General features: G+C 52.4%; 6 protein-coding genes and 2 non-coding genes across 8 annotated transcripts; 7 read left to right on the forward strand and 1 right to left on the reverse strand.

Annotated features, from left to right (window-relative positions):
• The first annotated feature begins 185 nt into the window (after positions 1 to 185).
• Positions 186 to 276, forward strand: BKA58DRAFT_t26. Its single transcript has one exon. It is a non-coding gene; the product is annotated as a tRNA-Arg (tRNA).
• A 169-nt stretch (positions 277 to 445) lies between these two features.
• On the reverse strand, positions 446 to 5,865 carry BKA58DRAFT_356752 (aconitase family-domain-containing protein). Its single transcript, XM_046168665.1, has 13 exons — positions 5,525 to 5,865; positions 5,322 to 5,477; positions 5,217 to 5,285; positions 5,107 to 5,128; positions 4,998 to 5,050; positions 4,788 to 4,952; positions 4,533 to 4,741; positions 3,869 to 4,484; positions 2,812 to 3,213; positions 2,367 to 2,747; positions 2,241 to 2,317; positions 1,677 to 2,189; positions 446 to 1,625 (listed from the first exon to the last, which is right to left on the reverse strand). The coding sequence occupies exons 1-13, from the start codon at positions 5,807 to 5,809 to the stop codon at positions 575 to 577; spliced, it is 3,999 nt and encodes a 1,332-aa protein (XP_046027371.1). The 5' UTR covers positions 5,810 to 5,865; the 3' UTR covers positions 446 to 574.
• Positions 5,866 to 5,959: 94 nt separating this feature from the next.
• Positions 5,960 to 7,513, forward strand: BKA58DRAFT_467198 (acetolactate synthase small subunit mitochondrial precursor). The gene is made up of 2 exons (XM_046175052.1): positions 5,960 to 6,938; positions 6,989 to 7,513. The coding sequence occupies exons 1-2, from the start codon at positions 6,062 to 6,064 to the stop codon at positions 7,087 to 7,089; spliced, it is 978 nt and encodes a 325-aa protein (XP_046027372.1). The 5' UTR covers positions 5,960 to 6,061; the 3' UTR covers positions 7,090 to 7,513.
• Positions 7,284 to 8,519, forward strand: BKA58DRAFT_120734 (uncharacterized protein). Its single transcript, XM_046164158.1, has 2 exons — positions 7,284 to 7,867; positions 7,982 to 8,519. The coding sequence occupies exons 1-2, from the start codon at positions 7,620 to 7,622 to the stop codon at positions 8,379 to 8,381; spliced, it is 648 nt and encodes a 215-aa protein (XP_046027373.1). The 5' UTR covers positions 7,284 to 7,619; the 3' UTR covers positions 8,382 to 8,519.
• A 1,790-nt stretch (positions 8,520 to 10,309) lies between these two features.
• Positions 10,310 to 13,863, forward strand: BKA58DRAFT_379737 (uncharacterized protein). Its single transcript, XM_046169838.1, has 5 exons — positions 10,310 to 10,515; positions 10,663 to 10,799; positions 10,868 to 11,180; positions 11,235 to 12,366; positions 12,416 to 13,863. Exons 2-5 carry the CDS (start codon positions 10,748 to 10,750, stop codon positions 13,478 to 13,480), a joined length of 2,562 nt encoding a protein of 853 aa, XP_046027374.1. The 5' UTR covers positions 10,310 to 10,515; positions 10,663 to 10,747; the 3' UTR covers positions 13,481 to 13,863.
• Positions 13,864 to 14,781: 918 nt separating this feature from the next.
• BKA58DRAFT_427945 (FAD dependent oxidoreductase-domain-containing protein) lies at positions 14,782 to 17,850 on the forward strand. The gene is made up of 4 exons (XM_046172997.1): positions 14,782 to 15,079; positions 15,148 to 15,776; positions 15,824 to 16,083; positions 16,131 to 17,850. The coding sequence occupies exons 2-4, from the start codon at positions 15,262 to 15,264 to the stop codon at positions 17,609 to 17,611; spliced, it is 2,256 nt and encodes a 751-aa protein (XP_046027375.1). The 5' UTR covers positions 14,782 to 15,079; positions 15,148 to 15,261; the 3' UTR covers positions 17,612 to 17,850.
• Positions 17,851 to 18,081: 231 nt separating this feature from the next.
• BKA58DRAFT_t27 lies at positions 18,082 to 18,168 on the forward strand. Its single transcript has one exon. It is a non-coding gene; the product is annotated as a tRNA-Asp (tRNA).
• A 2,273-nt stretch (positions 18,169 to 20,441) lies between these two features.
• BKA58DRAFT_334606 (uncharacterized protein) lies at positions 20,442 to 21,860 on the forward strand (the record flags this gene model as incomplete). The annotated part of the gene is made up of 2 exons (XM_046168224.1): positions 20,442 to 20,765; positions 20,819 to 21,860. 2 exons carry the CDS (start codon positions 20,442 to 20,444, stop codon positions 21,752 to 21,754), a joined length of 1,260 nt encoding a protein of 419 aa, XP_046027376.1. The 3' UTR covers positions 21,755 to 21,860.
• Between the last annotated feature and the right edge of the window lie 3,697 nt (positions 21,861 to 25,557).

Genomic DNA, 25,557 nt, shown 5'->3' on the forward strand with positions numbered 1-25,557 from the left:
ACCATGTCTGCACACCCCCACTTCGCGCCAGTGACGTGGCACCCCTCACAGTTCACATGCAAACCTCATTGAGACATGACTCTTTACATCATGAAGCTCCCATGCGCTCTACATCTATCAAAACATCTACGAATATATTTATGTAATTTCCAAAAATTGCCAGAAGTCTCTATTTCCGCTTGACGGTCTCGGTGGCGCAATGGTAGCGCGTTGGACTTCTACTAACTGTATCCATGGTTAATCCAAAGGCTGCGGGTTCGAGCCCCGCCCGAGATGCTTTTTGCTTCTGTTTTTGCAGGTATTCATTCATTCATCTGTATCTATCGTGCGTGTCGAGATGATGTTGAGTGGAGGTGCGCGGATTAAGTTTGACAGACATCTTTTTTTTGAGCTTGAGTGAGGGAGGGGTCGAACTTCGAAACCACGGTCGCTGACACTGTTGACACCATTTTGATTGTAGGTAATTCATCGCGTATTCATTTGACTGGGAACAGTCTATTGCTAGGATACTGTATGCGCCGTGACGCCAATAGCGCCGTGGATGCTCACTTTTGTCTGCTTATACAAACCTGACTCAATCACTCAGTTCTGCACTCCGGGTAACCTCCTCCTTCATCTCCCTGCCTTTCGCAGCTAGAAGGTTGAGCGCGCTGCCCGCCATCACGAATCCACACTGATCTTGCGAAAGAGTGTGCTTGGTCTTGACGACCTTCTCGCTGCCGTCCTTCTTCTTGAGGATGAGCTCGACTTCGCCCTTGCCACCGCTCTTCAGCACGTCCAATAGTCCCCTTGTAGCGACCTGATCGCATGCTTCGAAGGCGTCGTAGTCGGCTTCGTTGGCAAAGGTGAGAGGGACGATACCCTGCTTCTTGAGGTTGGTCTCGTGGATACGGGCGAAGGACTTGGCCAGGATGATACGGCCACCGAGGTATCGGGGTTGCAGGGCGGCGTGTTCACGGGCAGAACCCTCACCGTAGTTGTGCTCTGCTACGACTAGCCACTCGATGCCCTGGTCTCGCCACCTCTTTGCTAGCTCTGGGATACCTGAGGTCTTGCCGTCTACATCATAGGCGACGTTGACTTCATCGGTCTGTGCGTTGACTGCACCGATGAGTGTGTTTTCGGAGATGTTGGGTAGATGGCCCTTGTACTTGAGCCATGGACCGGCAGCTGAGATGGTGTCTGTTGTGCATTGTCCCTTGACCTTGTAGAGTACACGCAGGCCTGTAAACTCCGAGCTGGGGAATGCTGGGAATGGATCGAGGAGCGCTAGACGACTGGAGGTGGGCTCGACAATGACGTCTACGCTGGGGTCTGGGACACCTGGCGTAGGCATGAAGTCTGGGTTACCGTCTGCGAAACCAGCGGTGGGAAGATCAGAGCCCTTCGGCGGCGCAAACTTGAAAGGCTTGCCGTCGGGTGTCGGGATGCTGTCGGTCATTGGGTTGAAGGTCGTAGAGCCGGAGTATGACATGGCGGTGATGAGTTCGGGAGAAGCGAGGAAGTTCATGGTAGCTCGGTTACCATCGTTGCGGCCGGGGAAGTTGCGGTTGTAGGAGGTGAGGATAGCGTTAGATTCTCCCTTCTTTACATCGTCGGTACGCTTCCATTGTCCAATGCAGGGACGTCGAGGTTGTCAGTACTTGGATTTGATTCAGGGTTTACTGAGAACTCACCCGCAAGCGTTTGCCAGTACGGTGCCACCGGCAGCAGTAAACGTTTGGAGGGTTTCGTCCCGTTCCAACGTTGCTCGGATCTGTTCACTGCCTGGTGTAATGAAGAAGTCCGCCTTAGGCTTGAGACCCGCTGCCAGTGCCTGCTTCACAATCTCTTCTGATCGCGTCATGTCTTGGTATGAGCTGTTTGTGCAGCTACCAATTAGGCCCGCACCGAATGTTTGTGGCCATCCCTTCTCTTCAACTACGGACTTGAACTTGGATAGAGGTGTTGATAGGTCAGGGGTGAATGGTCCGTTGATGTGAGGCTCAAGTTCTGACAGGTTGATCTCGATAACTTTGTCGTAGGCGGCTTCCGGGTCAGGTCGTAGTAGGTTCTGCTGCATTGGCGAATTGGCAATCTTAGCGGCGGCTTCGGCGATCGGTCCACGATGTGTGGCTTGGAGGTAGGGTATATGCGCTGGAGAGAAGGGGAAGAGCGAGGTAGTTGCGCCGACTTCAGCGCCCATGTTACTAGAACACATTAGTTCTTCTCCACTCGCTGAAATCATGTAAGAGTCTTACCAGATAGTCGCCATACCTGTGCAGCTTAGAGACTGCACACCAGGGCCAAAGTACTCAATGATGTAGCCAGTGCCACCCTGCACATGCGTTAGCCAGAAAAACGTCGCAATGTTCAAAACGACATACTCGAACGGTCAGCTCGCCAGCCAGTTTCAGGATCACATCCTTTGGCGATGCCCATCCGCTGAGTTCTCCAGTAAGTTTCACACCCAGAATCTTGGGGGCCTTCAGCTCCCATGGCGCATCCACCAGAGCATCCACCGCGTCCGCACCACCAACACCAATTGTAATCGATCCCAGACCTCCAGCATTCGGCGAGTGGCTATCGGTACCCAATATCATCAAGCCCGGAGCGCTGTAGTTCTCCAAAACAGACTGATGAATGATACCAGCGCCCGGTGGCCAAAACTCGATTCCGTATTTCTTCGCCGCCGACTCGAGGAAGTTGAAGATCTCGCTATTTCCCGCGATTGAGTTGGGAAGGTCGGTATCGGCACCTTTTTCTCCCTAGCATTATTGATCAGCAAGATATTTCTAGCATAGCCTGAACGCCCTCGTCGGTGCTCCATACCACAATAAGATGGTCGCAGTGAATACTAGCAGGCACAGCCGTACTCGGTAACCCACAGCTCATAAACTGCAGCAGCGCCATCTGCGCACTCGCATCCTGCATTGCCACGCGATCCGGCTTCAACTTGAGATTCGCCTGGCCCCGAATATCCCTCCCGCCATTCGTGTTGTTCAGCAACGACTCCTCCGGACTCTCAAGATGCGAATACAGAATCTTCTCTGCTAAAGTCAATTGGCGAGAGGAACCCAGTACGCGCCGCACTTCTTCGAGCCGTGAGAGTAGTTTGGCGTACGGTGGGGTGCGGGAGGCGAGGTCCACGTTGCGCGCGGATGGCGGGGAGTGTGATGTGGCTAGGCATCTGAGCGGTTGGAGGGTGGGTTGGCGGAGGGAGGGGAGATGGGGCTGGAGAGGTAATGTCAGCGTTTTTGTGCCACTTAGAGGTGTAGTAGAGAGACGCGATGACCATGACGACTGCGAAAGTCGCATGGAGGTTTGGAGAGATGCTGGGCGGCCAATGGCATGAGTAGACTCACCCTGCAGTTGGCTGCTTGACCAGCGCGAAGTATTTGCGACCGCATCTTTTTGTAGTTTGTCCGTGGCGGCGACGCGGTGCGAGCACGTCAAAAATGGTGCCTCAGAATATACCCCGAGCCGACTGCGGAGGTTGCACGCGAGTCATATGTACCGCGGAGAAGGACACCCTCTGACCCAATCACAGCACGCGTCAAAGTAATCTGAGAGATGATGCGCTGGGAAATGTACCATTCATAGATTTATGCTATAGCAATGGCACTGGTATCCTAACTAAAGTAATAACTCCAGATTGGCAGACTATTACCGTGCCCAAGACGACGCTACGTACGTGAAACTAAACAGTGACTTAGCTAAACGTGCCGAAGCAATAGAGAAACCCTCAACCAATCCACCACACCCGCCGTCAGTCAATATGCAAAGGCAAATCAGACTAGTTTCGATCAATCAAGTCATATCGAAAGGCTGTCGTAAGCGCGAAATCATAGTCGTTGCTTCGGACTTACAAACCGGGAGGTGGAGGGACGGCGCCATAATTGGAAGGCGATGCAGCTGGTGGAGGCGGCGGCGGAGCTGCATAACCTGAAGGCTCTGAAGGCGGAGGCGGCGGTGGTGCAGCCGCGCCAGCACCGGGAGCAGGCGACTGTGTCTGGCCATAACCGGTCTGAGCATAGTACGCGGCATACTGCTGTTGCTGGAGTGCGAGATACGCCGCATACCCACCGTAGGCCGCATAAGGATCAGCCTCTGGATTCTGCTGGTAGTAGGCAATCCATGCTTGTGCGGCATTTGCATCGTAGGCTTGGTTGTTAGCATCAGCAGTTGGCGTCGCAGCAGCAGGAGACATGATTGTGTCCTGGCCACCATAACCGTTCTGACCGCCCTGACCGCCGTAGCCACCATAGCCGCTGCCTCCTCCGTTTCCTCCACCGTATCCGTAGCTCTGGCTGCGATCACGGTCTCCGCGATCTCCGCGGTCGCCACGATCGCCGTATCCCGGTCGTCCACCGCCATAGCCATCTCGGTCGCCGTAACGGTTCGGTGGAGGGCGTTCCTTGTAAGCGTGGTAATCCGACTTTACCTTGTCGAGGAGCTCGTCGCAGAGTTGCTTGGCTTGGGCTACACCTTCGGGACGGGGTCCACTACGATCTGTCAGTAATTGGAGGGTGGGAATGGCGGGGTTTACAAACGCGATGTGAAGGTACATGGGCTCGTCGCTCTCTTGTCCACTGTTTGGCTCCATGAAGCCGGAACCGCGGCCTTTGATCTGGACTTTGCAGCCTGTCTCCTGTTGAATGAACTTGACGTTGTCGCCACCGCGACCGACAACCTGTGCGCGCAAGTTAAAGCCGCTGATAGGCTCGAGACCTACGGAAATCTTCTCTTCGGGCCACTTGCGCTGGGAAGGGTTAGCAACGGGTTGGATGATAGACAGGGCGACATACTCTGCCAAACTCGTCGCGCTCGAAGTTCTCAGGTTCTCTACGGCGGAAGCGACGTTCATCTACGAGGTTAGGAAGGTCTTCCTTCATCATTTCTTCGATCATCTCTACAGCCTTGTCCAGGCCTTCTTTAGAGGTGCTAGTGATGCGGAGATACAGCGGCGGGTTCTGTTCCGATTAGCTTTGTTGATGAGAGTCTGGCTGTCCACCTACAGTAGCAGTTGCCATGTTCTTGTCAGGATAGTATTCTCCGCGAGTAGTGACATCTTGCATGTATAAGCAGGTATTCTAAAGGTTAATGGTTGTAATCGGGGATGCGTACCGGCGCCAGTCTCGTCTTTGATCTAGATGGCACATGGAGGTTAGCATTTGATAAATGGGGTGGGGTGCTAGATCAAGTAAGCTCTGACTCTCATAGAGAGATGCGCAAACAGAGACCAACTCCAGCCCCGCAGCACACGCACCAGGTGCAGCGCAGCAGAGCATGAAGAAGGCATGATCCTACATGATCAGTGGACAGCAAAAACAGTTATTTACCCTCTTTTGTGTAGCTCCTTTAGTCAGTGTATAGCGATTACGGAGATCATTGATCTCAATGTCTTTGATGTAGTCACCATCCTGCTGGTACGTCTCGTTGTTTATGGCCGCGGCGGAGTTTGAGGCAGGCGACTTGGCAACTGGAGGAGTAGCGGCCTGGGTTGTTAGTTTTGTCGTGCTTGGAGAGATATGGACGAACTTACAGAGCGAATGGGTGGCACATCGACATGCTGGATGCCCTTCTTCGCCTGAATCTGCGCGTTGATCCTCGCAGCCGCTGCCGCCGCCTTTGCTGCCGCCTCATTTTTGAAGTTGGACGATGCAGGGCTGTCTGTGCCTTCACGGGCAATAGGGCTACGGGCGCGATGCGACTCGGATTCCCTTCGCGACGGCGACCTAGAGCGTCGATCTGAGTCGAAGCGCGAGCGGACAGGGCGCTCAGCATCGTCGCTATCAAAGCGCGATCGGGGGCGGCGTTCCTCAGACATGATGCGTGTGAGCGTAGTGATAGTTGTCGTGTTGCGGTTGAGGCTCGAGTTGGTTGGTGTTTGTCGATGAATCTTAGGCTCTGGCAGGAGCGACTCGCTTATTAGCGTGCCGCGGCTGAACCTGCCTGTTCGTGGCCTGGTGGCTACTCCGACAATCGGCCGGGGATTCTATTTCACTTTCTGGGGCTGTTTGTCTTGAACCCCATCCACCTCCGCAGTCACTACTCGCCTTCACCGCGACCACTGCTCGCCATGGCTTCTCGGAGAGCAATGCTGCCGCTGCGCAGTCTGCTCAACAGGCAATGCGCCGGCTCCCTCCGCCAGCAACAACGGGCATCCAGCTCCTCGTCGACTCAGGCGCTGGCTTACAAGGCCCTTCACCGTCGCATCGCGCCCCTTCCCACCGAAGACCGTCCCCCGGCGTGGTCTGCGCCCGCTGCCGTCAGCAACATCCTCTACGAAACCCCACTCCCATCCCAAGCTCCGCCCAAGAGCCACATCCTCAACTGTTTGGTACAGAACGAGCCCGGTGTGCTGTCCCGCGTATCCGGTATCTTGGCTGCCCGTGGCTTCAACATCGACAGTTTGGTTGTCTGCAACACCGAGGTAGACGACCTCTCCCGAATGACAATTGTGTTGCAAGGACAGGATGGTGTCATAGAACAAGCCCGCCGCCAGCTCGAGGACCTGGTCCCAGTATGGGCTGTGCTTGACTATACCCAGTCGCCTCTCGTCCAGCGCGAACTGCTCCTAGCCAAGGTCTCGATTCTCGGCCCGGAATACTTCGAAGAGCTGCTTGCGCATCACCGCGAAATGGCTCAGACCCCGGAGATGGAGGAGCAATACGAACCAGACATGACAGATGAGGAACGGAATGCAATGGCACAGGAGGCTGCTCGCGAGTCCCTGCGGAAGGACTACCACCCGACAAACCTGCCCGTCAGTCAAGCACTCCGACACAAGCACGAGCATTTGCGCGCCATCACCTTCATGACTCATCAGTTCGGTGGAAAGGTGCTCGACATCAGCACAAACAACTGCATAGTAGAGGTTTCCGCGAAGCCTACCAGGATTGACTCCTTCATGAAGCTGATTGCTCCATTTGGCATCCTGGAGTCTGCAAGAACTGGTAAGCACCGTGGCATGTTCAGGCACAGCCGATTTGCTAACCACACACAGGCCTCATGGCTCTACCGCGTTCCCCGCTACACAACACTGCCGACGTGGAAGAAATGGAGGCGCAGGATGTTGTCGACAACAGTCTGCTTCCTCCAGGTTAAACGTCTTGAAGTGCGGGCGGTACCAAGTTTGTTCAGTGTCAACATATGCGGGCGTTTAATCTACGTGTATAGTATGGCGTTCAATCAAGGCAGAAGACGGCATTCCAAGTCGGAACGCTTCATTGATTTGAGACCAAACACCCTCTTCTTCGACACAACGTGAGACGTACTACGCGTGATGTATACATAGCCTGCACGGCCTACCCCAGGTCCTGCCCCACAACAGAATCCAGTCGTTCGAGTATGTTATAGCGCATGACAGGTGAACAGGTACCGCTGCGGGGTCCGCGGACGCCTCGTACGAGCGAGCGACTGGTCGGATGGAGCTAGCGACGTCTACTACGTACCAAAGATACCATGCCCAGCCGGCTCATAATGTACAAAATATCGGACCGGAGCACTGAAAATTCGGACCGACCCCATCACCTACTAGTATACTTACCAAAACTCCATGTACATCTGCATCAACACCCACAATTCCTTCCTTGAAGCTTCCTTTCAACTCCTGGGAACCCCTCAATAACAGCATAATGTCGCAAATCCCCGTTCCCGCTGGTCTTCAAGAAGACACGCTAGACCACACGATCGAAATTCTCGCCAAGCAATTCGAACCAGACGCCTTCCAGCGCTATATCCTCTTAGATGAATTGCAAGGTTCTGGCAAAACAGACATTGGGGAAGAATTGAACAAGGAGGTTTTTGCGTTTATTGTGCCGGATTTTATCAAGGCTGGGGCGAGGTGTATGACGGTTCCTGGGAGTGGTGTGGCTAGTGTTTGGTAAGCACTTGATATATTACCATAAGATGTCTTTCCTTCAAGAAATGTAGAACTCGAGAGGAAGGATTTTTATGTGTGTTTGGGGTTGGAAGATACTAACAATGAGTTTTGCAGGACACTAGAAGAGGTAACAGAAAACTACACCGAAGAACCACACAACCCGTCCGCCGTAACGGAATTAAACTCCCTCGCTCACCACGTCCGGAAACGCTTTATCCCTCCCCAGGCAACTCACACGCTCCATCTGGTTCTTGTGGCAAACGATCGCACCCACCCTTCTACTTCAAACCCGGCTAAAGTTAGTGATCTCATTCGCCCTGTCCTTGACATGGCGAGGGAGAAGGGTTGGCCTGTGGTGTTGGAATCTACGTCGCCAAGAAGTAGAGATGTATATGCCCATTTGGGGTTCCAGATGTTGGAGGAGATTGTTGTGGGGAGGGGCAAGGTTGATGGGGAAGGGAGGGGCCAAGAGGGGGGTGAAGGTGTAAAGCTTTGGGCGATGATGAAGTGCTGAGACTCCCTCAGCGTACATATTGTTCTTGGGAACATGCGCTGGACTGATACTGTGCGTATGTTGCGTACTGCTTGAAAGCTGCCCAGATGTTCTTACAACTACGTAGGGACCGTTGTACCACGGGTTTCTCGAACGCAACGAGCCATTGGGATCATGTCTGTTGACGCATAGACTATTATATTATCATTGGCAGCTTCAGCGATCGCCAAGTTACCTGTGATCCACCATCAAGACCAATCGTACGTGTAACCGATATCTAAGCAACCTGTCCTTCACATGAAGCAGCAACAAGCAAGCAAGCAAGCAAGCAAGCAAGCGAAGCGCCCCACGAACCTCAATTTTGAGTCGATTTCAACCCCTACCACCGGCAATATTACACCTCGAATCCTCACAATTACTCGAACCGACACACCAAATTCAAGTCCTGAAAACCACACCAATCACCCACGTGGGCAACACACGCGCCGCCAGTGGCAGAAAGGTTCCAAACGTCTGGGTCTGGATCATGCAAGCGCGATGTCATAAAGCGCGTTCCAGCGATCCTACAAATGCAGCACCCCTGTTGGTCGTAGCGGAGCCGGTATAGGCAGGTGAGCACGCGACCTTTCAAGATGCAGGACTACCTAGGTACTTGCATGGAACGGAGACGCGCAGACGTGCATGCACATGTTGATACAAGCATCGCCAATATGGCGGACAAATGCCGTAGTCCCGTGGGTACTCGGGAATGTATATCGATCCTTTGAGAGAATATGGATGGTTTAGAGGATTCGTTGCAGAAACCTCGTCTCGAAGGCGAATTCGTTGACTTGGATATGTGGGATTGCACTCATTCCTTCCGTACTTGTGATTTGAGAAAATGTAGACTTAGTGACAAGACTAACGGCTGCCTTCATCCTTCGTCTCGTATATCGAATCCATAACGTTTGGTCTGACTCACTTCGTCTCCATCGTCTAGTAAGTTCAGGGTCGTGTGGCTCCTCGGAGGCGCTCAATTCAGCCTGCACTACCGCGGCTCCACGGGATGGGCATGATGAAGCTCCACTTCGGCAATGGGTCCAGGTCCCTGCGACGGGTGGCCGGCGGCCGCAAGTGCTATCGTGTGGGGACGGTTGATGAGTATTCATCGCTGTTGTTTCTTATTGATCAGATAGATGCGGGGACATGTTGTTATCGTACTGAAGAAAAGGCTGTGTGCAAGGAATGCTGCGAGAGATTTCTTCCGCGGCTCCAATTATATACTGATATCTTGCGTGGTGTAGAGAACAACCCTAGTTCGCTTCGCAAAGAGGTTCGTTAAGCTGCACGTCTATCCTGGTCAATATGCAAGCTTTTCTTCTCCAATTTTCTCCAGATACTTGCATTGGCCAATCGCAACGTATTAGTGACATCCTACTGTCTCTCCTGGCAGTCTCTCCCGCTGCTTGACGATCTAGATGGACTGCAATGGCAGCCACAGCTGAGGCTTCGTTTCGATGTTCAACGTGCCGGCATTGCGCGGTATATGCCGATTGCCGCCTTGAATTGTGGATCGTGATGCTTCTCTGCAACGCGGCAGACGGTAGATGTCGTTTAGTCAATTCGAGTCGATTATGGCGTGCGGGAAGTCAACGAGCTCTCTAGTGAAGACATTAGACGATGAAGTTGTCAGATTACCAGTACTGTCTTGTCACATCCGTGGTGTGTCGTGGACTCGTCGAAGCTGTGCCGTAGAGACGCTGGATTAACCCTGGAGAATGATCGGCTTACCACCGAGGTTCAATACTCCAGGGAACACGTCCAGTAGTTCCCTCCCCGTCATACGATAACAGTGAGTGTTGAGTGGAGATGATATCCCGGCTGCATGGGATGTGGGCCCTTGCGCACGTACAGGGATGCCTGCGTAGCACCGGAGAAGGGTTCCAAGGTTCCATCATAGCGTGGATCGAGGTGCAGTTATCGAGAACACCTGCGCTCGATCGATAGGTACTTACATCCCTTATGGCGCCATGTTGTTCTGCCTCCCTCACCCTAGATTTCCGCACTCGTCTCATATATAAATTTCCCATACTCGGCTAGAAGCGCGTCATCAGCCGGATATCTTGGCACGACGACGGCGGAGGTGTTATCTTGATTCACCCAGTTGAAACCAACGGTACGTAGTCCGGCTGGCGCCCTGTCTCGGCCGTTCAACGGTCCAACGGCTCAATTGCTGCTCTGACTGTGTGAACGTGCAACGCTCATACGTATATTGCACGGTTGCGCGACCATGGATCCTCGAGGGCTTATCTGACCGTGCCAGTTTATCGCTTTCATAAGTCACAACAAACCTGTACACCGCAACCAATTGGGCCCATTTCAACCACCCCATTTCTCAGTTTGTTGGTATGAAGTACGGCGACACTCTCAGACAGAGGTCCATACCAGAATGGGGTCATTGTGAGTACCACGCCCGCACGCTACGACGCGACACGGAGGGCTTTCCGCTGACAGATGCGCGCCTACAGATAACATCGACTACGACTATCTTAAAGACCTTATCAAGCACCAGACTACACCCGGCACGAACAAGGCCGTATCCATCCCAGGCCAGGGCGAGAGCACCGAGCGCGCATTTGGCGACACCTTCTTCAATGTTTTAGCACAACAACATGATCGCATCAACCTCTTCGTGCGAAGCAAGAGCGGCGAAATCGAACGGAGGCTAGAGCACATCAGCAAGACCCTAGACCAGCTGCGCGCGCGACGCAATCCGGCGAGCGGGCGTCTCCCCGCGCGAATAGTGGAGAGATATGCGAAGATAGATGCAGACGTCGCAAGGTACGTCGGATGCGCCGGAGCGCGCGTCGGGAGAACTTGCTAACACAATCGCAGGACCGGAGAGGAGATAAGGTCGCTCTCCCGATTCCAAGTCACACAACGGACGGGCTTCATCAAGATCCTCAAGAAATACAAGCGCTGGACAAAGGACAGGGAACTCAGTCATGTCTTTAAGCAGGAGATCAGTAGCCGGCCGGATAGCCTGTTCCAGTTGGATCTGGGCTATCTCCTGGACCAATACATCGATGTGCTCGACGCGCTCCGCTCCGCTTTTGATGCCGATGGCACGTCTACGTCGCCTGCTGAGAATACCAACGGCCAGTCGTCCGCTGCACACATATCTAGAAGCATTGAGAAGGGCGGTGATCTCGAATTTGACTTGGTGATGAACGCGGTGCCTCTGGGGTCCAAGGGCAACAAAGCAACGTACTGGATACATCCAGACCATATCGTCGAGGCACAGGTCCTGTTACTCCAACACACCCGCCTGTACGTCAGCAAGGCCAGACGGAACAAATCGGTCAACGGAACGCCTCTCCGCCGCCATTCCTCCACAACCAACCTCGACCCGTACCTCGGCAACGAAGACACAACTGGGGTGGTTGTCTTGGATCATCCTGAAGCTTTCGCGTTCAAGCAAAACGCAAGTACGATTGGAGCGACAGAAGAACTACAGGGAAGCATCGGCATAAAGGCTGCTGGTCAAGTGCGGTGTTGCGCATCTGGGGAGGCGGCGGTTGTTGTATGCACAGAGGCGGATGCGCAAGGGCAGTCATCGGTAGCCGTCAAGACAGCCAAGATGGAGCGCAAGCGCCTGCAAAGCTTCCTCGACACTTACGTACGAGAGGACAGCATGAAGCATATTGAGAACGGATCGGCTAAAGATGATGCACCGGCGGTTCGACAGTGGCTTGCTGAACACCAATCTACCAAGCCTATCGCTGGTGCGGTTTCCAAACGCACACGATTTACTGGACTTCACAACAACTCAACAGGAGGCATATGGGCGACACTGGATAAAGACATATGTCTGAAAGATTCATTGTACAAAGATTTAGCAGATGACGACTGGACTTCGGCTGCTCGAGCAGAATCAGCAAAGAAGTTCCCTCATGCTGTTCTAGAGATTCGGCGTGAAGGCAACCAAGCAATGGCGCTCATCCAGACCCTTGACCGCAGTCATTTGGTATGTCGACATACAAGGTTATACACAAACAGTATACTAACAATTGCAGGTTGAACGCGTTCGAGGTTTCTCATTAGAAGCGCATGCTGTCTGGACTTGCTGCAAACCCAGTGCCATGTCCGCCCCCTTCTGGATCTCCCTCCTCGAAAAGGATATCCGCAAGCTGCCAGAACCGGTGACAAAGCGGAGTCGCAGAGCTCGAGAGAGCGCAACTGGCTCACAAGTTCAACTATCACCTCCAGCAACTTCGACATCCAACACCTCATACGATGGACAATCCAGCCCATTGGCTTCTCGTTACGAGGAGTCTTCTGCAACCTCAGTACATGAGTTCGTCGACCCACCACCGCTACAAGCTTTCCGGAAGAAGAGCCGGAAGCCTTACTCTGACTATCCTCCACCAATGAGCAGAACCGAGCCAGAACCGGAAGTCCAACAGCGATACTGGAACGAGTACGATCACCCCGAAGACGAGGAGACTGGCTACTATATCTACGTCGACCCTGACGCGCCCATCAAGTATCCCGGCCAAGATTTCGTCGAAGCACTAGCGAGAAAGACGAAGAAGCTTTTTGGCATGGGCGACAAAGCTGATGAGGCATCGCTTTCGGGTGGCGAAGACTCTGATGACGATGACACAATCGACTCATCCCCCATACTCCACGCCGCAAACTACGGGACAACAGACGCCCACGGGCAGTCATCGAACCGCGACGGCTACTTCAGTACACTCTTCCGCTCCCTCCGCGATCCACGCCACGACGCCGACCTCTTCAATGAGCGTCGCGCACTGCTCGGCCAGGTCGAAACGCACCAGCACAAGATTGAAATGACTAAACTGCGCTTCTACTCTACCGCACTGGGTGCAGCCGTTGTCATGGACCTCATCCTGGGCCTCATGACGATGACTAGTCGCAAGAAGGAACGGGGTGTTGTTGATGCGGCTGTCCTGCTGGGTACTATTAGTACACTGGTGCTTTGCGTTGTCGCGGTTATCAGTATGAGGACAAGGCAGGAGCGTGTCGGTGCGGTTCATCAGGGGGCTGTGTTGAGTATTGCTGCTGCGGTTGTGGCGCTGGATGTTTTGTTGTTGCTGTGGGTGTTGAGGATATGATGTGGTGGAGTAATGGCTTGGATGCGTTTTTGCATGTGTGGTGTTTTGCTTGGGTAGCTAGGCGTTTGGGTGTTTGAGAGGTCTACCGCTGTGCAAAGGGCGATCAAGTGTAGATGATGGAGCTGCTGGCGCTTAACGATTTGTACGTAGGTTTGAGATATACCCTGTTGTTACACTCTTTAGTGTTGTTGTGCTGTAGTATGGTCATGTGTCTCGTTCTGGTGTCCGGGCTCGAGCTTCAGTGTCATCTAACTGCGCGCCGAGTCTTGTGACCAGCATCTGTAAGTCAACATCTCTAGGCAGTCAGGCACGATTTATCGCACATGTAGGCATTTGCGTTGGAGACAACCTTGGAAGACATGGCGGTGATTGGGTAATCACAGGCTACCGCTAATCGATAAGCTGGCTCGGGACGACGTCCGGCATGCCCAACATAGCCTACCGTTATAAACGGCCCACAACACGCCCGGCTCTCGAACAACCAGCCAACCATGCCCGCGCCAAGTCATGAGGTGCATTATTCGGAATTCCAACCTGCGTATTCCGCTGGAAAGAGGCAATACATACGGCCTTACACACGGCCTCTCCGAACGGAAACCGCCATGGCGGTAGGATGATGCTGCCCAAATGGAATGCTACTGTGTTGATGAGCCGGTTCTCCTTCGGTCACTTATATCCTTGAAGATTATCAAGCGTCTTTCGGGGTATCACAGATCGCTCCAGGGATCATGCAGATGTTGGGTATGGATCTCGCCCAGGTGGTCACTTTTTGAGAAGCGCACTCTTCACATCAACGATTTGATACCTTACGGAAGCTCATGGATAATGTCAGAACTCAGGAGGTATTCTCTAATGCCAATCTTGCGTTAGGATACTCAGAGCTGTGTTTCAGACGACCGTCACCGAACGACGAGAATACGTCGAGAGTGTGCCCAAAGCGAATCATGAGTAGCACTGCAACATGGGGCACACCGACAAGTTTATAGAGCTGGCATACCTCATGTAGCCATACTTGTGTGTACGGTGAAAGGGGTGAGGCGTCCAAGAGAAGACGGGATCGTCACCAACATGCTCAACAAAAGTAAATGCTTCCGACACATGTCAAGCTTGTCCCCACATGGCATGAGATCATCATGAGGCTCTGCTCTTGGCAAACCGGGGGCTGGGGCGTTGGGGGTGTGCCGCACCCGCCGAATCTGTGATGGGAGCGGAAGCCCTCTTCCTAGTGGCAGCTAGCTGCATGTCGACTATGTGCATTTATGTGGTCTACGTGAGCGACCTTGGGAGTCGAAAGCTGCGCGGCCGCGAGGAAAAGTTGCTATCCCACGCGCTGCTTTGGTAGGACATCAAGGCACGACCCCGCCGCATTATCTCGGCGTGTTAATGCACAGACGCGTGGAAATCGGCTTGAGATGAGCCGCCAGAGTTTATGGAGGAGAAAGTGGACCGCAGTCGCCGCGAACTCCACCTGTCGTCATCCGAAGCGTATGATAATCAGATTTTGCAGCTCCCAATTGTCCATTTGTCCTACATCCTAAACCTACGGAATAATTTATACACAGCGCCATGGTCGCCATGCCATTGTAACCCGTTTTTGAGGTGAGTTGAAATCTGTGCCTACACCCAGTGTTATCTCCGATGCGCGGGCGCGCTGACAGTCGATGAAGCCTCCCAGGCTCAGCAGATCTTTATAGCATTTTCATCGACGCATTTGTACATTAGACCAACACCGCCTGGAGCGATTGCATCTCCAGAAATTTATACCCCACCCATAAAGCATCATGGCTGCCCGACGAGGAAGCCGCTTTATTAAGCCGCTGCTTTACACAGCTGGTGCTGGAGCAGTTGGTGCATCCGCCCTCTACGTTACCCTACGACCTCGCGATATCCCCGGCTCCGAAGCCGCCGCAGTCCCACCACCCACATATGGCGAGGGAGGTGTCTTCCGACCACCATCATTCCCCTCTGCCAAAAGCCGCGATGAGCAGATTGCGCAATTGAAGCGCAGCGCCGGTGTCGTCTCGCAGGTCGCCGAGAAGGCAAAGAAGTGGCTCGGTGGAGGTGGCTCTGCTGCGACAGCAGCTGAGAAGGCTGAGGAAGAGCCATATGACCTGTTGGTCATTGGCGGTGGTGCGACCGGAGCCGGTATTGCGCTTGACGCTGTTACCAGAGGTCTGAAGGTTGCGCTCGTCGAGCGCGACGACTTCAGCAGTGGTACTAGCAGTAAGAGTACAAAGCTGGTACACGGTGGTGTACGATACCTAGAGAAGGCTGTCTGGAACCTCGACTACAACCAGTAAGTTGCCCCAAAATGGTATCCTTGCGATTTCTGACTGGATTCAGATATGCTCTCGTCGTCGAAGCTCTCCGTGAGCGTCGCTACTTCTTGGACACCGCGCCTCATCTTTCACAATGGCTCCCGATCATGATTCCGATCCAGAAGTGGTGGCAAGCACCCTACTTCTGGGCTGGTACGAAGTTCTACGATTTCCTCGCTGGTTCAGAGAACATTGAGAGTTCTTACTACATGACAAAGAGCAAGGCTCTGGATGCGTTCCCCATGTTGAAGAAGGAAGGCCTCGTTGGAGCCCTGGTCTACTACGGTAAGCTCAACGGTCACTTATTCTGCAGCAGGAACTGACGTCACCAGATGGTGCACACAACGACTCGCGCATGAACGTTTCAATCGCCATGACCGCAGCGCTGTACGGCGCAACTGTTGTCAACCACCTCGAAGTCACTGAGCTTGAGAAGGATGCCAATGGTCGTCTGTGCGGAGCAAAGGCCAGGGACTGCATTGCTGAGCGCGATGGCAAGAAGTCTGAAGCGTTCTCCATCAAGGCCAAGGGTATCATCAATGCTACCGGTCCCTTCACCGACTCTATCCGTAAGATGGATGACCAAGAGGTGCAGGAAATCGTCGCCCCTAGCTCCGGTGTTCACGTAATTCTCCCTGGCTACTACAGCCCTTCAAACATGGGTCTTATTGATCCCAACACTTCCGACGGCCGTGTTATCTTCTTCCTGCCATGGCAGGGAAACACTATCGCCGGTACAACAGACACTGCTTGCGATATCAAGCAAGATCCTGTTGCTGGTGAGGAAGAGATTGACTGGATCCTCAAGGAGGTTAAGCGCTATCTGCAGCCTGAGATCAACGTTCGCCGCGGCGATGTCCTCGCTGCCTGGTCTGGTATCCGTCCTCTCGTCCGTGATCCCAACGCGAGCGCGACTGAGGGACTCGTCCGCAACCACTTGGTGACCACCTCTCCTTCCGGTCTGATGACTTGCTCTGGTGGCAAGTGGACTACCTACCGCCAGATGGCCGAAGAGACTGTCGACGAGGCGATCAAGGAGTACGGCCTGAAGACTCAGCCGCTTGTGAATCCCACTCTCGTTAGCGGGACTGAGGTCAAGGATGAGGCTCCTCTTGACGGCACCTGCCAGACTCACCGCGTTCGACTTGTTGGTGCTCACGGCTTCTCCAAGACCTTGTTCATCAACCTCATCCAGCACTACGGCATTGAGACTGACGTAGCCAAATACCTTTGCCAGGCTTATGGCGACCGTGCATGGACCGTCGCAGCTCTTGCGTCGCCCACTGAGCAGCGTTTCCCTGTCCGCGGCGTCAAGATGGCTGAGCTCTACCCATACATCGATGGTGAGGTCCGCTACTGCGTTCGTCACGAGTACGCTCAGACTGCCACCGACGTAATCGCGCGCCGCATGCGTCTAGCTTTCTTGAACGCCCAGGCTGCTCTGGAAGCTCTCCCTAAGGTTATTGACATCATGGCCGAGGAGCTAAAGTGGGACAACAAGCGTAAGGAGGTCGAGTGGAAGAACTCTGTCACTTACCTCGGCTCCATGGGTCTGCCCAAGAACAAGCTCTCGCTCACCCGAAAGGACGTCGAGAGTGGCCACGTCGGCAAGTACACAGATGAGGACTACCACCTCTACGCTCGTCACGGTACGTCAAACTCCGACGAGGAAGCTTGTGCAAACCTCTTTGCATTTGGGATTAGGCTAAATGAAGTGTTTGCAGATAAACCCGATGAGCTGCTTCAGTCCGACAGCAAGTTCGCAAGCGGTCACAACCCCGTCGTTGGCCGCGAGTCCAAGGTCAACAAATAAGCGTACAGCTACGCACTCACAAACCTGATATGGGCGGAGGACCTGTCACATCCTCCCCCATACACATCACTCGCATACTGTACCATCCTACTCGGCGCGGAGGCGTATTCGAGTCGACTTGCATCATGTTGGCGCTCGATACCATCCGCATGACTGGCGTCCTTGTCCCCATCGCGATATGTATATAATCGTCTACTCTTAGCGCTACCTGAAAGAATTGAGTTGACTTTGTTGCGCTCTTGATATGCTACAGTTCTGTCGTCGCATCGATCTTTTTGCCGAGGCTTGCTGCTCTCACCGCTCGCTAGTTTCTTCTGTCTCCACCGATACCCACATCCCACTGCTCTACTACAATTTCCTCGAAGAGCTTGGTCAGCACCACTGCTGTTATCGGGCGGATTTGATTGTCTGTGGATCTACATGTTTTAATTTTGAGGTATGCCATCACTGGTATCAGCGATACCAACTCTTCTTCAGTAGTATAGTGGTCAGTATTTCCGCTTGTCACCAGTATTGGCAGCTCGCGGGAGACCGGGGTTCAATTCCCCGCTGGAGAGTACTGTCGCTTTTCTTTTTGGCGTTCTTTTGACCTGTGGTGGTGATGATGATAGTGGTGTAGGACTTGGATCTGGTTCAGCTTTTTTTTTTTGGCCTGCTATGATCAACCCTTCCTTGCTCAGACAGAGCTCGCGTGTAATATGGCCTGGAAGCTCCATGCTGTCGCTTGATTTTCCAGTGCTGCTACTGGAACAGCGAGCTGCTTGTTGAAAAGGCCGCCTAGCAAATCAGTGAAGCCCGACGCACTTTCTTCAACATACTACTGCTCGTCCGCCCAACTGTCTCAGGCCTTCCATCCCAAGTCTGGAAGGTGCATATGCTTTCTCAGTTGTTGAATGGGCTAGAGGTAAGTGTACAAGTCTTACTCAAGCGATACTCCGCCTGGACTAATAGCATGGCAGTTGCATCGAAGACCAGGGGTCATACTAGAAGTCTCGCCTTGATATGAAGAACTTGCAATCGACCTTGTGCAGGATATCGCAGGCATGCAGAACAGGCATCAGGACACAAGGTAAAATATGTTTATGCTTTTTGCTTGACTCAGTCTCTTCTGGGGTTCTGGGATAATGTCTCGTTCAGGGATCTTCACCCACGTGGTGTCAGCCCCAGATATGCCGTTTTACGTAGCGTCAGGCTGGACGCGAGTCAGATTATGCTTTGCTGGGAAGGCAGAATTCTGGCAGTCTGCACAGTGAAATTCCGCATTCCCGTCATGGCCTGCGGTTCCTCATGGATGCCCTGGTAGAGCCGTGGTATTCTCTGCATGGTCATTACAGGGTGTGCGTGACTTATCAACCTGTAGATCGCTCATTCTACTCGAAATCATCAAGTGGACTGAGTATGACGTCGGACTTGTACGCCGAGCAAGTAGAATGCTCCATCAAGCAGAACTCCATCGAGATCTCAAGGTTCACGCGTTGTAGTGCGACACCACGGTCTCGTAGCCCATGCTGCACTCGTTTATTCCATTGAGCCGGTTCTCGACGGCGTCGACCTACGCAACTGTTCAGCATGATTTGATACGCTCTTCGTCACGCTCTCTCCAGCGTGGGGGCAACTCTCGCAAACAGCTGGGACTTGCCTCGGCAGGCTTCAAGTTCTAAGACAGGTCGTCATTCCAAGCGTGCAGCAGACGGATTAGACCGTGATGAGAGTTTGGTGGTCTGTTCGAAAGGCTTGGATTTTCTTGTATCAGAGATCAAGTTCATGGCATTGGGTCGAGGGAAATTACAGCCTGTGAGGTGACTGATATTACTGTCCGAGGAGATTTGACGCTGCGGGAGCAGGCATTCCAAACAAGGAATCTATCGGTGTATTCTACCGCACAACAGATCTTACCAGGTTTCGGGCTATTGTGCTACCACGCAATCCTCGAGCCGGGTCTAAACACACTTTGATCAGATCTTGGGCCTCAGAGCATCGTCACACATGGCTTCTCGCCGACTCGTTTCGCACTTGCCGGCAACCTCCACATACTCACGCACGCGAGAAGAGACGTTGGGCCAATGCAGCCTCTGATATGGCAATGCCCGCCAGTTCCCACGTCAATTACGTCTTTGCAACTTCTACATCAGCCTATAGATCTTGCGGCATTGAGAGAGCTGCCTCGGTATTATTTCAATTGTAGTAGTTCTTGTCGATCTTTTCTTGAGCGCATGCAACATGACCACAGTCTGGCGGAAATAGGCCATGCGTCATTGGATACTTGATTTCCCCGCAATCCATCCATATGGGACCTTGTGAGCGCAAATGACTGCTTTGGGGAAATGATCGACGTACCAGGCTGATTCGGGCAAGAGACGTGAACTAGTCCGTGCGGAGCGTAAACCTTCCGTCCAGGTGCAACGCCACTGCCATATGAAGAGCTACCAAGCAGGTACGCATCAATAGTCCCGTAGCGGATGCGAACTCGCTTTCGGACATGGCTCCTAACTACCTACCTTGCCCCGCCTAGGCCTCAGAACACCGCCGCCGATCGACTCCGGGGGTATGTCGATCATCAACTACACACTGCGAAGTCAGGGGTGGAAGCCATGTCTCAACCAATCGAGATGCGCGGATATTGAAGACTTGCTGGCGGAGATGTAGGGTTTGACAGCGTGTAAGGAAGTTGCCTCGGTCCCGATCTACGTCTCTCGATCGAGGAACAGAAGTTGGATAGGAGATGATGGCAAAAGATTATAAGTAGAAGACTCAGACGACAGAAAGAAGATCATCTTCTCAGGTCATCTCGAGTAAACCACAACAGTACACTTCGGGATTACTTTTCATCATGCATACTCTTTCTCTTCTCCTCCTCCAAGCCACAGGCGCCATGAGCTATGGCTGGGTTGCTGGCCAGCCTGGTGTCAACTCCAGGTTGTTCGCACACAATCCCGCGGTGAAGCGCCAGGCCAACTGCCCTTTCAACGCCAATCACAAAGGCGCTGCTCCATACGTTGCTCCTTATACTTACTCTGGAGCCAAGAACGGCATTCCTGGTAGCCAGAAGGGTGGTATCAAGGTGCCTGCAGATGGCGACAAGGCTCACGCCTACACTCCCCCTGGAGCCAACGATATCCGTGGGCCATGCCCAGGTCTGAACGCCGCAGCCAACGTAAGTTTGCATCTATCGAATGTGAGTGTCATACACTTGCTAACTGAAGGCAGCACAACTTCCTATCTCACGATGGTATTACCAACTTCCAGGAGCTGGTCGATGCTCAACAAAACGTCTACAACGTGGGCTATGACCTTTCCGTCCTTCTCGCCGTCCTCGGTATTGAGGCAGGTGGTGATGTGCTCTCCGGACGTCTCAGTATTGGATGTGACGCTACGTCTCGCACTGCCACACTCCCAATTCTAGGCAGCCAGCCTGGTCTTGACGGCCACAACAAGTTCGAGGCTGATTCGTCGCTCACACGCAACGACTTCTTCCTTGCCAACGGAGATAACTACAGCTTCAACGGCACCTTATTCGCGCAGATGAAGGCGGTCGCTGACCAGGTTTCTGGTGGAAAGTTCGATCGCGAGGCCCTCTCCAAGTATCGCAGCAACCGATACGACGACTCTGTCGCAGAGAACCCCAACTTCTACTTCGGTCCCCTCTCGCTTCTCCTTTACGGAGCCGCATCCTTCCTTTACGAGCTCTTCCCCAGCTACGGTGACAAGGGTGTCCCAGATCTCGCTACCATGAAGTCCTTCTTCGGTGCCGTAGAGGACTCTTCTGCCCCCGGTGGCTGGCGTCACGTCCCCGAGCGCATTCCCGACAACTGGTTCTCGCGTGTTGAGCCCTACAACAACATGGATGTCACCAACGAGATTCTTGCTCAGTACATCAAGTACCCCAAGCTATTCGGTGGCAACGTTGGCAAGGGCAACTTCGACGGTCTATCCACGCCATTCGACATCATCGTCGACGGAAAGCTGCCCAGCGATGCTACCGCTGCTCAGCTTACATGCCTGCTTTACCAGCTGGCTGTCAACCTCATCCCCAGTACCGTCAGCAGCGTTACCGACCTCACAGATGCGTTGATCGACTTCTCCGCCGGAAAGTTGAACCCCATCTTCAAGGATGCCGGATGCCCCTTGATGGTCAGCAAGTAAATCACGCTTGAGAGTCGAGCATGCTAGTAGCTGTTACAGCGCAAGCTGAGCTCGAGTTGAGGAACAGTTCTTAGTGGACCATGATGTTTGAGAGCGAGGCTTAACCTCATGCTGCTAAGGACACTAAGTCCTTGGGTGTAATAATTAGTAAATTTATTTATAATCCATCATATCATATCAAAATGGTACCTGAAATGACCCGAGTTGCGCATGATCGATCTAAACCAACCCCGAAAGTTTACATGTACCTTCGGAATTCCAAATGAACAGTGTCTCGGGTTTACCTCCGAAGCCTGGCATATCGAATGAAGGCATCTTAGCGGTCTTGACGTCATGCACCTTCGAAGACCAGCCTGAAACCTCGGGTCGATCCATCACTCTTCCGTAACACAATTCCTGCCGGTGCTTGTAGCTATGTTGCTCGAATATAACACTTGTAATGTGATGAGCGCCGTCGACCCATTCCTGTGAGCCCTGGGAGGCTTTCCATATATCCACTTGACAATATGATGTTAAGATAGTAGGTGTACATTGAAAGAGCAGCTTCGCAACAATTCTATGGCACGTGTTCTTTTCTGTTTCACTTGTGGCCTTGGTGCCACTATGGTAAGATAACAGGTCGATAATGCACTTCTATCAGAAGATAAAAAGTGGGAGTATGAAAACTATCCCAAAGGCAGAGACAAATACTGAACCAAAATCGGGGGTGCTTGGGCAATCACCAATTGTCGTCATCCACTACCACTCACGTGTCTACAGCGCCAACATACATCACCACTGGATATCTATATGGTCTTCCGGTTTCGTCTACCCGTCGTATACGTCTCTCCTCATCGTCATTGCGTGTTCCGTACTATTTCCGCTTTCCATATGAAGGAAGAGGAGATATGCGTATGAGAAACTTCTAGAACCGGCTACATGATTGGCAGAAAAAAACCAGATCCTGTCACCCTGCTCTACTTCGTGATCAATACATTCACGTGGACACAGCATCGCACCAAACAACAAAGCACTACAGTAAGTATAAGAGACAATCACTGATCTAAGCCCACCCAGTTATCTTTCATCCGCACACCGAAAGCACGGACTTTCAAATTTTGTCCAACCAAGCTCAGCTGTTATTCACACATGCGCAAGAGCAACAATACACTGAGTATCTCAAAGCTATCGATGATCGCACCGTAATCTGCACATTCGAAGGTGTAGAAATCTCCTACCTTCCGCACAGCGCTGTGAACGCTCTCACAAAGCGTCAAGACATCACCGTGTTCATAACCAAGACCGGGTACCCAAATGAAGGGGTGTTTCATATTCATGATGCCCTCGGACTTGCGGATATCATCGAACAAAAGGGTAAGAAACTCTTCCTTCTCACCATCACACTAGGACTTAGTCTGGAGTTTCTGTCTGTACTCTTGGATCATGTAGGCGAAATTGATCTGCCAATGGAACGGAAGAGATACGCCATAATTCCTAGGGGCCCACATCGGATGAGCATGCTCAAGCCTCTTAACAACCAAGCGCTGGTTTGTGCGCCGGTACTTGATGCAGGGACTTGATGCAGGGACATTTGATCAAGTGGTTCCATATCTGTCTTGCTTCCCCTTGGAAGTGGATGATGCCGTCAGGGAACCCGATGTGTAAAATGTGGCTTTACATGAAGAACATCTCATGAACGAGAAGGAGAAAGAGGAACCGTTGAGGGTATAGAGAATGGAGGATATTGGAAGTGAAGAAAGGGCAAATGCGGCGAAGTCACGGTTTCAATGGGGCTTTACATGTGAAGGGAGGTGGTATTTCTTCCGTAAAATTCCGGTCTGAGATGTCGATGACGATTACGACGATGATCAGGAAGAGGGAGCGGGCAAGAAACACGAGGTCATGGATGTGCCGGACGTAGAAGATTTGCCAAGATATGTTTGTCACTGGCAGTGAATGAGCACGCAAATTCACTGACGGCTTAAGCATGATCAATTTATAGACTAACAATCATGAGCTCTAATGACCTGATCTTTTCGCCGGAGTATAAATCACCCTTCACTGCACCAGTCTCGTCACTCAAGCTCTCATCTGTCAACTCCAAGAGATCCATAGCATCGTCAATAATCATACCTACAACCATACCTTATACCTCTCAATGCATCCTCATCCGACGCTTCATACAACAGAGTACCATAAGGTGCACCATCTTCGGTAAAGAGAACTCCTTCCTTCCCATATCAGCCATCAACGCTCTTGCCACGCACGAAAATATCCGAGAGGTATTACATTGAGATCCAGGTCTCAAAACGATATACATCCCCGACCAAAGCCGCTCGTTCTTCACCTATCGAGTCTACAAGCACGCACAGAAGCTGTTTGTAGTCGCCGTCGCAGAGAGTTTAGGCATGCTTTTCCTACGCAACTTGTTGCGAGGAAAGCATGCAGTAGACGAGCAGTTACCTCTCAAGTTGAATACCCGTATCCGAGACGAGAACAACGTGTCCTGGCCAACAATGGCTGTGAAACGATTTCTGAACGCGCAGAAACTCGTTTGCACGCCAACATTTGTTATGAGCTTGTACAAGCAGGTTGTTGTTCGTAAGTCCGGTCTGCCAATCGTAGAGGCGGGGATGGTAGCTGGGGAGAAGGACGGGAAGAGGGAGGTAAATGAGATCAAGTTTCACGACGATCATTTGAGGCCTTCAGAGTGTGCAGAACCCAGTGAAAAATGGGTGCTGGGGAAGAGATTTATGATGAGGCGTTTTGCGAACATAGGTGATGCGGCGAGAGATGAGAGTTTTCAAGATGCTGTATTTGGGTTCGGCTATGAGGTAGTGTAGTATCTAATAGGCAATCCTTGAGCTTCGCCGTCATAGGACAGCGGAAGAACCGCATCACGCAGATCAAGAGGTACACTGGCTTGATTGGTGATGGCACGTTAAAAACAAAAGAGCTGACTTAGAAAATTGTGTAACCATAAGCTAACATGCGGAAGAGATACGAGGCAATACAACTTCCGGTACTACCTGGTGTGACACGAAGCTGAACGCCTGGCTCCTGCGTCAATTTCTTACAAATCTATTGCCAATATTCTTGTAGGCGGCAAAAAGAGAACGATTCTTTGCTCCAATGGTCATTGGAGATAGTGGGTTTGGAGTCAGCAATCGAAATCGACGTGGTACGAGGACAAGCAAGACATCATGAAAAGCCAATGACGTAGAGCCACCCTGTAACCCGCGACTGTATGAAAACGATGATACTCGCATTTGGGAAGATCGGGCAAAGATGAAAGCCGCAACGAGTGGCGTCCATGCGTCCGTAGACTGTGATGACGATCAAAGTCTCGTACATAATGTGTCCATTGCATATTCCAAAGCCAGCTACCAGCCAATGGCGTAGTAATCATCGGTACATCTCCTGATTCGCACAGCTGCACGCTGTACAGATTTCTGCCGCTACCCAGCGCAAAAAAACCGTTCCTCATGATCGGTGAGTCGAGAGAAATTTCATGGCTGGTTCGTCTAGATGCTAAGGTCGCACAACCACACCTCAGCTAGCGTAGTCTTTTAGCAAACAGCGTCCATCCGAGCAGTCCGATGTAGGTTTGTAAGAATTTCAGAGTTGATCGAGATCCCGTGCATAGAGGCATTGAAGATCACTTGTTGAATTGTCGATCGGACCAGGATCGGCCGGGGCAACGTTGTGATCTGATGCCGGGGTTTGATCCTTCACACATATGTTCTTAGTACGCATACCGTTGATGAGAAACTTGCCGTTGCCTTTGAACGATGACGATGCCTTGCAGAATGGACGGCAAAAGC

The sequence above is a fragment of the Alternaria rosae genome, assembly GCF_020736505.1.
Source record: "Alternaria rosae strain MPI-PUGE-AT-0040 chromosome Unknown BKA58scaffold_3, whole genome shotgun sequence".
NCBI lineage: Eukaryota > Fungi > Ascomycota > Dothideomycetes > Pleosporales > Pleosporaceae > Alternaria > Alternaria rosae.

Coding starts and splice junctions, on each gene's coding strand:
- BKA58DRAFT_356752 (XM_046168665.1), bottom strand. CDS start 5,809: ATGTCTGAGGAACGCCGCCCCCGATCGCGCTTTGATAGCGACGATGCT. Junction 5,286..5,321: donor AAGGAGCTACACAAAAGAGG/GTAAATAACTGT, acceptor CTGATCATGTAG/GATCATGCCTTCTTCATGCT. Junction 1,626..1,676: donor GTACTGGCAAACGCTTGCGG/GTGAGTTCTCAG, acceptor ACAACCTCGACG/TCCCTGCATTGGACAATGGA.
- BKA58DRAFT_379737 (XM_046169838.1), top strand. CDS start 10,748: ATGAAGTACGGCGACACTCTCAGACAGAGGTCCATACCAGAATGGGGT. Junction 11,181..11,234: donor ATAGATGCAGACGTCGCAAG/GTACGTCGGATG, acceptor ACACAATCGCAG/GACCGGAGAGGAGATAAGGT. Junction 12,367..12,415: donor CCCTTGACCGCAGTCATTTG/GTATGTCGACAT, acceptor TAACAATTGCAG/GTTGAACGCGTTCGAGGTTT.
- BKA58DRAFT_120734 (XM_046164158.1), top strand. CDS start 7,620: ATGTCGCAAATCCCCGTTCCCGCTGGTCTTCAAGAAGACACGCTAGAC. Junction 7,868..7,981: donor AGTGGTGTGGCTAGTGTTTG/GTAAGCACTTGA, acceptor TGAGTTTTGCAG/GACACTAGAAGAGGTAACAG.
- BKA58DRAFT_467198 (XM_046175052.1), top strand. CDS start 6,062: ATGGCTTCTCGGAGAGCAATGCTGCCGCTGCGCAGTCTGCTCAACAGG. Junction 6,939..6,988: donor CCTGGAGTCTGCAAGAACTG/GTAAGCACCGTG, acceptor AACCACACACAG/GCCTCATGGCTCTACCGCGT.
- BKA58DRAFT_427945 (XM_046172997.1), top strand. CDS start 15,262: ATGGCTGCCCGACGAGGAAGCCGCTTTATTAAGCCGCTGCTTTACACA. Junction 15,777..15,823: donor TGGAACCTCGACTACAACCA/GTAAGTTGCCCC, acceptor GACTGGATTCAG/ATATGCTCTCGTCGTCGAAG. Junction 16,084..16,130: donor TGGAGCCCTGGTCTACTACG/GTAAGCTCAACG, acceptor TGACGTCACCAG/ATGGTGCACACAACGACTCG.